This window comes from Papio anubis, chromosome X (assembly GCF_008728515.1).
Source record: "Papio anubis isolate 15944 chromosome X, Panubis1.0, whole genome shotgun sequence".
Classification (NCBI taxonomy): Eukaryota; Metazoa; Chordata; class Mammalia; order Primates; family Cercopithecidae; genus Papio; species Papio anubis.
The window spans coordinates 44,819,378-44,831,768 of NC_044996.1; the positions used below are offsets into that span (position 1 = coordinate 44,819,378).

At 34.8% G+C, this 12,391-nt stretch overlaps 1 protein-coding gene across 4 annotated transcripts in view; it reads right to left on the minus strand.

The window, feature by feature from the left end:
* The window catches only part of COL4A5 (collagen type IV alpha 5 chain), a 270,185-nt gene that overhangs the window by 46,022 nt on the left and 211,772 nt on the right, over positions 1–12,391 (minus strand). For all 4 annotated transcript variants that reach the window (XM_031660975.1, XM_031660978.1, XM_031660977.1 and 1 more), the window contains exon 38: positions 9,753–9,879. In XM_031660975.1, coding sequence (XP_031516835.1) covers positions 9,753–9,879 — 127 coding nt within the window. The remainder of the gene's footprint in view (positions 1–9,752; positions 9,880–12,391) is intronic.

A 12,391-nucleotide genomic window follows, 5' to 3' on the forward strand; every position in this document is an offset into this window, starting at 1 on the left:
GCCAGAGAGAAAGGTCGGGTTACCCACAAAGGGAAGCCCATCAGACTAACAGCAGATCTCTCGGCAGAAACTCTACAAGCCAGAAGAGAGTGGGGGCCAATATTCAACATTCTTAAAGAAAAGAATTTTAAACCCAAAATTTCATATCCAGCCAAACTAAGTTTCATAAGTGAAGGAGAAATAAAATCCTTTACAGATAAGCAAATGCTTAGAGATTTTGTCACCACTAGGCCTGCCTTACAAGAGACCCTGAAGGAAGCACTAAACATGGAAAGGAACAACCGGTACCAGTCATTGCAAAAACATGCCAAAATGTAAAGACCATCGAGGCTAGGAAGAAACTGCATCAACTAATGAGCAAAATAACCAGTTAATATCATAATGGCAGGATCAAGTTCACACATAACAATCTTAACCTTAAATGTAAATGGACTAAATGCTCCAATTAAAAGACACAGACTGGCAAACTGGATAAAGAGTCAAGACCCATCAGTCTGCTGTATTCAGGAGACCCATCTCACACGCAGAGACATACATAGGCTCAAAATAAAGGGATGGAGGAAGATTTACCAAGCAAATGGAGAACAAAAAAAAGCGGGGGTTGCAATACTAGTCTCTGATAAAACAGGCTTTAAACCATCAAAGATCAAAAGAGACAAAGAAGGCCATTACATAATGGTAAAGGGATCAATTCAACAGGAAGAGCTAACTATCCTAAATATATATGCACCCAATACAGGAGCACCCAGATTCATAAAGCAAGTCCTTAGAGACTTACAAAGAGACTTAGACTCCCATTCAATAATAATGGGAGACTTCAACACTCCACTGTCAACATTAGACAGATCAACGAGACAGAAAGTTAACAAGGATATCCAGGAATTGAACTCATCTCTGCAGCAAGCAGACCTAATAGACATCTATAGAACTCTCCACCCCAAATCAACAGAATATACATTCTTCTCAGCACCACATCGTACTTACTCCAAAATTGACCATATAATTGGAAGTAAAGCACTCCTCAGCAAATGTACAAGAACAGAAATTATTACAAACTGTCTCTCAGACCACAGTGCAATCAAACTAGAACTCAGGACTAAGAAACTCAATCAAAATCGCTCAACTACATGGAAACTGAACAACCTGCTCCTGAATGACTACTGGGTACATAACGAAATGAAGGCAGAAATAAAGATGTTCTTTGAAACCAATGAGAACAAAGATACAACATACCAGAATCTCTGGGACACATTTAAAGCAGTGTGTAGAGGGAAATTTATAGCACTAAATGCCCACAAGAGAAAGCAGGAAAGATCTAAAATTGACACTCTAACATCGCAATTAAAAGAATTAGAGAAGCAAGAGCAAACACATTCGAAAGCTAGCAGAAGGCTAGAAATAACTAAGATCAGAGCAGAACTGAAGGAGATAGAGACACAAAAAACCCTCCAAAAAATCAATGAATCCAGGAGTTGGTTTTTTGAAAAGATCAACAAAATTGACAGACCACTAGCAAGACTAATAAAGAAGAAAAGAGAGAAGAATCAAATCGACGCAATTAAAAATGATAAAGGGGATATCACCACCGACCCCACAGAAATACAAACTACCATCAGAGAATACTATAAACACCTCTACGCAAATAAACTGGAAAATCTAGAAGAAATGGATAATTTCCTGGACACTTACACTCTTCCAAGACTAAACCAGGAAGAAGTTGAATCCCTGAATAGACCAATAGTAGGCTCTGAAATTGAGGCAATAATTAATAGCCTACCAACCAAAAAAAGTCCAGGACCAGATGGATTCACAGCTGAATTCTACCAGAGGTATAAGGAGGAGTTGGTACCATTCCTTCTGAAACTATTCCAATCAATAGAAAAAGAGGGAATCCTCCCTAACTCATTTTATGAGGCCAACATCATCCTGATACCAAAGCCTGGCAGAGACACAACAAAAAAAGAGAATTTTAGACCAATATCCCTGATGAACATCGATGCAAAAATCCTCAATAAAATACTGGCAAACCGGATTCAGCAACACATCAAAAAGCTTATCCACCATGATCAAGTGGGCTTCATCCCTGGGATGCAAGGTTGGTTCAACATTCGCAAATCAATAAACATAATCCAGCATATAAACAGAACCAAAGACAAGAACCACATGGTTATCTCAATAGATGCAGAAAAGGCTTTTGACAAAATTCAACAGCCCTTCATGCTAAAAACGCTCAATAAATTCGGTATTGATGGAACGTACCTCAAAATCATAAGAGCTATTTATGACAAACCCACAGCCAATATCATACTGAATGGGCAAAAACTGGAAAAATTCCCTTTGAAAACTGGCACAAGACAGGGATGCCCTCTCTCACCACTCCTATTCAACATAGTGTTGGAAGTTCTGGCTAGGGCAATTAGGCAAGAGAAAGAAATCAGGGGTATTCAGTTAGGAAAAGAAGAAGTCAAATTGTCCCTGTTTGCAGATGACATGATTGTATATTTAGAAAACCCCATCATCTCAGCCCAAAATCTCCTTAAGCTGATAAGAAACTTCAGCAAAGTCTCAGGATACAAAATTAATGTGCAAAAATCACAAGCATTCTTATACGCCAGTAACAGACAAACAGAGAGCCAAATCAGGAATGAACTTCCATTCACAATTGCTTCAAAGAGAATAAAATATCTAGGAATCCAACTTACAAGGGATGTAAAGGACCTCTTCAAGGAGAACTACAAACCACTGCTCAGTGAAATAAAAGAGGACACAAACAAATGGAAGAACATACCATGCTCATGGATAGGAAGAATTAATATCGTGAAAATGGCCATACTGCCCAAGGTAATTTATAGATTCAATGCCATCCCCATCAAGCTACCAATTACTTTCTTCACAGAATTGGAAAAAACTGCTTTAAAGTTCATATGGAACCAAAAAAGAGCCCGCATCTCCAAGACAATCCTAAGTCAAAAGAACAAAGCTGGAGGCATCACGCTACCTGACTTCAAACTATACTACAAGGCTACAGTAACCAAAACAGCATGGTACTGGTACCAAAACAGAGATATAGACCAATGGAACAGAACAGAGTCCTCAGAAATAATACCAGACATCTACAGCCATCTGATCTTTGACAAACCTGAGAGAAACAAGAAATGGGGAAAGGATTCCCTATTTAATAAATGGTGCTGGGAAAATTGGCTAGCCATAAGTAGAAAGCTGAAACTGGATCCTTTCCTTACTCCTTATACAAAAATTAATTCAAGATGGATTAGAGACTTAAATGTTAGACCTAATACCATAAAAATCCTAGAGGAAAACCTAGGTAGTACCATTCAGGACATAGGCATGGGCAAAGACTTCATGTCTAAAACACCAAAAGCAACGGCAGCAAAAGCCAAAATTGACAAATGGGATCTCATTAAACTAAAGAGCTTCTGCACAGCAAAAGAAACTACCATCAGAGTGAACAGGCAACCTACAGAATGGGAGAAAATTTTTGCAATCTACTCATCTGACAAAGGGCTAATATCCAGAACCTACAAAGAACTCAAACAAATTTACAAGAAAAAAACAAACAGCCCCATCAAAAAGTGGGCAAAGGATATGAACAGACATTTCTCAAAGGAAGACATTCATACAGCCAACGGACACATGAAAAAATGCTCATCATCACTGGCCATCAGAGAAATGCAAATCAAAACCACAATGAGATACCATCTCACACCAGTTAGAATGGCGATCATTAAAAAGTCAGGAAACAACAGGTGCTGGAGAGGATGTGGAGAAATAGGAACACTTTTACACTGTTGGTGGGATTGTAAACTAGTTCAACCATTATGGAAAACAGTATGGCGATTCCTCAAGGATCTAGAACTAGATGTACCATATGACCCAGCCATCCCATTACTGGGGATATACCCAAAGGATTATAAATTATGCTGCTATAAAGACACATGCACACGTATGTTTATTGCAGCACTATTCACAATAGCAAAGACTTGGAATCAACCCAAATGTCCATCAGTGACAGATTGGATTAAGAAAATGTGGCACATATACACCATGGAATACTATGCAGCCATAAAAAAGGATGAGTTTGTGTCCTTTGTAGGGACATGGATGCAGCTGGAAACCATCATTCTTAGCAAACTATCACAAGAACAGAAAACCAAACACCGCATGTTCTCACTCATAGGTGGGAACTGAACAATGAGATCACTTGGACTCAGGAAGGGGAACATCACACACCGGGGCCTATCATGGGGAGGGGGGAGGGGGGAGGGATTGCATTGGGATTTATACCTGATGTAAATGACGAGGTGATGGGTGCAGCACACCAACATGGCACAAGTATACATATGTAACAAACCTGCACATTATGCACATGTACCCTACAACTTAAAGTACAATAATAATAAATAAATTAAAAAAAAAAAAAATAACAACCCTACAGATTCAGGAATATCAATAGAGGGCAAAATAAATACAACCATAACTAACCACAACAAAAATAAACTATCGAAAACCAACTACAGAGAGAAAATCTCAAATATATCCAGAGAAAAGCCAGACATAATATAAAGGAGCAAAACATTAAAAATAATTGACGTGTTATTATCAGGAAAAATGGAGACCAAAAGATAGTGGAAGAAACATTTAAAGTGCTGAAGGCAACAAATATCAAAAATGGGTTTCTATATCCAGTGAAAAATGTATTTAAAATGAAACTAAAACAAACATATTTGCAGATAAATTAAAGGTGAGAGAATTTGTCACCAGCAAAATCATTTTACAATAAATGACAGTGGAAGAACGTCAGGCTTTAGGGAACAATACCAAATAGAAGTCTGCTGCATGGGAGGGTAGAACAGTAGAAATGTAAATATGCTGGTAAATATGAAAATTGGGTTTGTTTCTCATATTAAATTCTTTAGAAAAGGCTGTTTAAAGCAATAGTAATAGCAATCAATTGTAAAATTTATTACCTATATGATAATCATATAAAATATATGAACACAATCGCACAAAAGAACATTATATGTAAATAAAATTATACTGTTGTAAGAATCTTACATTATATGTGAAGTCACATAACATTAATTTAATTCAGAATGTGGTAAATTATGAATGCACACTAAAATCTTTGGAGCAATCATTTAAAAATAGTAGAAACAGGGAGAGCTTAAAAGCCAGTAGAGGTAAAAGCCAATAGAGGAGATAGAATGGAATACCATAGCATATCTGATGAACCCAAACAGAACAGGAAACCAGGGACAAAGGAGGAGCATAAAACAAACAGCAATGTGGCAGACTAAAATTCAAACATAACAACATACATTAAATATAAATCGACTAAACACTCAGAATAAATGGGAAAGATTGTTGAACTGGAAAAGAAGCACGATATGAATGTATTTTATCCCTAAGAAACATATTTTAAATATACAGACACGTAAAAATAAAAATTATGTAGAAAAAGTTATACTGTACTAACACTAAGCATCAAGAATCTGATGTATCTATACTGATATCAAACAAAGAAAAATCCAAAAAAAAGAGTATTGTGAATATAAAGAGGGTCTTTACATAATGATAAAAAGGTCAACTCTTCAAGAAAACATAAGTTTCCTAAATTTATATATACTTAAAAAAAAATCTCAAAAGACATACAGCAAAAAATTGACAGAGAAAAAAAGAAAAATAGAAAATTCTACAATCATATTGGAAATTTTAACACCTATCTCTCAGTAATTGATAAAACAATTAGGCAAGAAGTTGGTAAGAATACACAAGATTTTAATAACCCTACCAACGAACTTGACCTAATGGACATTTATAATGCAATACACCAATTGCAGAATACAAATTATTTTCAAGGGTACAAGGAAAATTCACCCAGATAAACCCTAAATTTGGCCATATGATAAGTCTCAATAAGTATTAATAGTTAAATCACACAAAATACGTATTCTGGCCACAATAGAACCAAATTAAAAATTAATAATAGAAAGATATCTGGGAAGCCCCCAAATATTTGTAAGTTGAGCAACACAATTCTAAATAATCTATGGAGAAAAACAGAAATCAACAGGAAAATTAGAAAATATCTTCAACTGAATGATTAAAGGAAAAACGCAAAAGAACAAAATTTGTGGGATTTGGTTTAAGCACTCCTTAGATGGAAATTTAAGTTTTTAAATGCATCTATTAGAAAACACAAAGCTGAAAAATGTATGATTTAAGCTTCCAGGTAAAGAAGCTAGGAAAAGAACAGCAAGATTAAATCCATAGAAGGTAGAAGATAGGAAATAATACAGATATAAGCAGAAATCAGTGGAATAAAAAACAAATGGTAGAGAAAATCATTTACAAAAGTTAATTTTTAACAATTAATAAAGGTTAATGAATGCCTAGGTGGCTTGATCAAAATAAAGAAATAAATTTAAAATTACTTATATCAAAACATTGTTGAAATGCAGACTTCAGTACACATTCTGCAGAAATTAAAGGGACAAAACAAGGATACTATCAACAACTTTCTACCAATGAATTTGACAATTTAGATGAAATGGTCGATTTCCTTGAAAAACACAATTTATTTAAACTGACATAAAAATAAATCATCCGAATAGTAACATAACAAAAACTTCTAATCTGTAATTTAAAAAGGTTTCTACAAAGAAAACTAGAGATCCAGATTCCTTAACTGGTGAATTCTATGAAACATTTAAAGAAAAAATCGAGAAAGAGGGAATACTTCTCAGGTCAGGAGGCCAGCAAATCCCTATACTTAAACACTGACAAGGACACTATGAGAAAAGAAAATCATAGGCCAATATCTCTCACGGCTGTATATAATTTTTTTAAAAATAGCAAATCCAGTCCAATAATACTTAAAGATAATGTATACAGTATGACCACCTTGGAGTTTATCCCAAGAATACAGGGTTGTTTTTACATAAAATATCAATCAGTGTAATTCACTATATCAAGAGCAAAGGAGAAAAAACACTTATCATCTCTGTACATTGAGAAAAAGAATTTGATAAAACTTACATCCATTCTTTATAAAAATTCTCATTATAGTAGGAATAGAAAGGGATTTCCTTAATTTAATAAAATATATGTACCAAAACCCTGGCACTAACACTACATTTAATGGAAAAATAGCAATTATTTGCCCTCTGAGTTTAGAAAAAAGATAATGATGTCGACTATAACCACTTCTATTAAACACTGCACTACAGGTCCTAACTGGTGCAATTAAGCATGACAAAGAAATAAAAGGTATAAAGAAATGAAAAAGAAGTAATAAAAATATCTGAGGTGATATTTTATAAAACAAAAAATTATGTAAACTCAGAATTTTAAAAAGTGAAATTGGCAATTTTCTCATATATTATTTCAATATTCTTAAATCAATTATTTCTATGTACTTCCAAGAAACAACTGGAAGATGAACTGGGAAAAGCAATACGATTTAAATGTCACCAGAAAGCATCAGATTTCCAGAGATAAATTTAATAAAATATGTTCAAGATTTACAAAACAAAAAGTGCAGTATATTGTTAAATTAAACTCAATACCTACATAAATGGAGAGATAACATGTTCATTTTATTGGAAGGTTGAATACTGTCAAAATATCAATTCTCCTCTACCTTACCTAGAGAGTTATTGCAAACTTAAAAATCCCTACAGATACTTTAAATGGAAATTGATAAACTGATTTCCCCTGCAAAAAAAATTAGAATAGCCAAGACAAGCTTTAAAAAACTGAAACAAAGTTCTAGCACTTACCGACCATTTTTCAAGGCTTAATATAAATTTACAGTAATTCAGTGTTGTGTTAAAGCAGCAATAGAAAATAAACCATTGGAACAGAACACAGAGTATAGATATAGCATTTGGCTTTCTAACAAAAGAGTGACTGTAATTTATTGGATGTGTTTAGGTTCTTAAAAAAAAAATAGTAGAGAGCAATTGGATAACTGTGTTGGAAAAAAAATGAACCTTGATCCCTACCTCACAAGGTAAAAATATTTTTATTTGAGATAGATCATAAGCCAAATATAAAAGTTTAAACATTAAACATGTTATAAAAATTAGGAGATTATTTCTATAACCTCAAGTGGACAAATATTTATTGTATTGGATAAAAAAAATCACTATCCGTGAAAGGAAAGATTGACACACTGGATTTTATTAAAATTAACAGCTTTTGTTCATTACACAACAGCATTAGGAAAGGCAAATCTGAGACACAGAGAACAGATTTGCAATATATGTATCTGACAAAAGACTCATATCTTGAGTATATAAAGAACTGCTCTGAATCTATTTGAAAAAGGAGAGACAATTCAATAAAAAATGAACAAAAGTACTTGAGAAGAAACTTCAAAAAGATGCTATCCAAATGGCCAATAGTATAATAAAAAGGTGATTAATACTATTATTCATTAGGAATACGTAAATTCAAATCTCAGTAAGATGCTTCCACATACTCATCAAAACAGATAAAATTAAGACCGACACTACCCAGTGATGGTGAGGACATGGGCAATTGGAGAACTGGACACTTCATACATTGCTGTTGAAACTAATTTACAAAACCACTTTGGAAAACTGTTTGGCAGCATCTACTAAAGTTCAATGTACACCTACCCTGTGATTCAGTATTTCTACTACTAAGTTTTTGTCTAAGAGAAATCAATACATATGTTTACCAAAAGACATGTAAAAGAATGTTAATAGTATTTTTAAAAATAATAGTCCCAAACTGGAAACAACCCAAAAGTCCATCAACAGGAGAATGTGTAATTGACTGTGGTACATTTTTCAATGTAATACTGCACAGCAATTATAAAGAAAAAACTACTGACACATGCAACAAAATAAATGAATCTTTTACATATAATGATGACTGAAAAAAGCCAGACACAAGGATCATTGTATGATTTCATTTATATGAATTTCAATAACATGCAAAACTAACTGATGGTAATAGAAGTCATAGTAGTAGTTACCTCAGGGTTGGGGGGCATAGGGGCACGGGTAAACTTCATGGGATGAAGAAACTATTTTATATCTTGATACGTATGGTAAATTCAAAGATATATATACTTAGGTAAAAACTCATCTATAGTCTTAAGTGTACTTTACTATATGTACGCTTCACTTCAATAAAAAGGAAAGATTCATTCATCCATGCCACTGTGTAATTCAAAAAACAAATGAAAAATACATTCAACCCTAAACAAGTAGGTACTATAATAATCTAGTTCAGGCTACATAATTGACTATAGTGCTTATCTCTTACTTGAATGACTCAATCCTTGTCATTTGAAGGAACTGTATGATTGTTCTACCAACTGCTACCAGCTGTGTGCCTGGGCATACCTTTCTAAGAGAATCAGCTGCAGGCAGAGGCTTGGAAGTATACATTATCACCTACAAAAATAGCAAGGCTTCTTAAGTGATTTGTGGCTAGCAGTCAAAGATTGAAGAATGCTCCACCAAACAGTCTCTCTGTCCACAGGATGTTGTCCTGCTGAGTCAGTAATAATCATCCTCATTTTATATAGAAACAAATTTGGGCAAAGAAAAGGTAAAGAGATAGTTTGAGATTATGTTGCTAGTCAGTATTCGATTGGGAAATAAAATATAAGTCTGCCAAATAAGAAGCTGCTCTGTGATACTGGTTGGAGTAGATAAGGAAGGAAAGAAGGAAGCATTTCAGAGAAATTTTACCTGGGAATCCAGGAAGGCCTGGTTGTCCTTTTGCTCCAGGGGTTCCTGGTAATCCAGGCAAACCAGGATCTCCCACAGAACCTTTGATACCAGGGTTCCCTGGGTATCCAGGCAGACCAGGCTCACCCTGAAAACATGAATAAAAAGATAATATTGAAGTCTCTACATGGCTTAGATTGTATAAGAACATAACATTATTTATAGAGCTTTTATTATATGTCAGGCACTCCAGTAAGTACTTGATGTAAATTGCTTCATTTAATCATCACAACAATCCTGTGAGTTAGTCTTCATTATCTCCATTTATAAATGAGAAAACTGAATCTTGAGAAGCCAAGTTCCTAAGGTTTTTAACTGGGATTCGAACCAGACTACAATCAGCTATGTAGTCAATCAGACTACATAGTTCATACTATTCACACAGTATATAGATGTATTATGCTAATTAATTCTCATTAATCCTTAACAACCCTATTAGAACGATACTGTTATTATCCCCATGTTATAGTGATGGAGCTAGTAAGTGGTAAAATCCGAATTTGGAGTCAAACAGTCTGACTTCAGAACCTGTGTTTACCATTCCTACTGTGCCATGATGCAATTCATTGCTTCCAGTATACATGTCAACCAAAAGCTATAGTAGGTTCTACTGAAAAAGGTGATTTTCACTGTAACATAAGGAAGTCTATCAATTCTTCAGTGGACATCTAAAATCCCACTTCTGGCTGAGTGTTGTGGCTCTAGCACTTTGGGGAGCTAAGGCTGGAGGATTGAGCCCAGGAGTTTAAGACCAGCCTGGGTAACAAAGGGAGACTCTGTCTCTATAAAAAATTAAAAGATCAGCTGGGTGCAGTGGTTCATGCCTGTAGTCCCAGCTACTCAGGAGGCTGAGGTAGGAGGATGGCTTGAGCCTAGGAGGTCAAGGCTATATTGAGCCGTGATCATGCCACTGCAGGCCAGCCTGGATGACAGAGTGAGACCCTGCCTCTTAACAAGAAAAGAAAAATCCCATTTCTTCCATGAAGCATTCCTGGACAAAGAGAGTTTACCCCAAGAGGTTAGGGTAGGTTCTAACTCTGTCATGTCTACAATGGCTTCATATATGCAAGTCTTAACTCCTTAATTACACTGAAAGTTTATTTTGGGTAAGAGATAATTCACATATGTATAACCATTTTTGCTCAATGAATATTTGCATTACATTTTTTTCCAATAGAGCCTTAGAAGAATTCATACCCACTTTCACAATTAAAACAAGTTTTCCCCAATAACAATGGCAACACATACCTTAACACTAAATCTCTACTGCAGGGCTTACTGCTTTGCTCATGAAGATCATGATCTTTACAATAAAGTGCTAGTGTTCAACATCACCTACTGAATGCTTCCTTCCTCACTTAGTACATACACTTGCAGGTGAGTCAGATCTATTTGTGACTCATGTTTCTGCATTATGGTAATAGCTTTTTAAACTAAAGTCTTTTTTTCCTTACATCCTATTATTTTAAAAAATTAAGAATCTTGGGCTGGGAATATATATATTTTTTCTGAACCTTGTAAATCAAATATCTAGTTCATTTTGAGGCACATAATAGGTATACAATTAAATTTTGGATTGAATTGGTCCCATCTTAGATGTTTACATGGGAAACCTTTGAATAAACTATCATGATTCTTTTTGTTATTCGTGAACAAATTAAATATATGTACCAAAATAAAAAAACAAGAAAAAAATTCCAATATTCTGCTAGTGGTAAATCTGAAAGGCAGAAGGCAAACTCTGGATTATTTATGATACTAAAGTACATTAAATTCTAAAAGTACAGAAATTCTTCCTTATGAATGGTTTTGCAATCCATGGTTTCGGTTACCTGTGTTGTGAAAATATTGAAAATTCCAGAAATAAATAACTTATAAGTTTTGAATTGCATGTCATTTTGAGTAGCATGATAAAATCTCATGTTGTCCCATTCCATCCCTCTTGAAACCTAAACTACTCCTTTGCCCAGCATATCCACACTATAAACACTACCTGTTTATGAGTCACTTAGTAGCTGTCTGTTACCAGATGGAAAAAAAACACACAGTACATAAAAGGTTAGGTATTATCCACAGGTTCAGGCATCCAATGGGGAGTCTTGGAATGTATCCCCCATGGTAAGGGGGGACTACTCTAAGCCCAATCTCTAAGTTCAGCCAGCACTTGCCCCCAAATACCGTTTCTGTAATCACTCTTATGGTCCTACTCCTTCAAACCAAGTACCTTTTAAAAATAACGTAAATATTTTATTAGGGCTTCTGAAAAAAACACTGACATTTGCTAGCTTAAGGTTTATCTAGCCTTTTCTTATTCACATACATGCAGGGAAAACAATGAGTTTCAAAAAAGGTAAGCAAGAAGAGATAAAGAAGACAGTGCTCAGAAAATCTATAAACTGGACACAAATCTTGCAAATCACTCTGGGAAAGGAAAATTCAAATCTACTTGCACTTCTAGATAGAAGCGATTTGAATGACTCGGACACACAGCTGCAAATATCTACATCTGTTCTAATGTCAAGCTTTGATATAATTCTGAAAATGAAATATCTCATACCTAATAAGTCACATTTACCATTGTGAAACTATCTAATGACTAC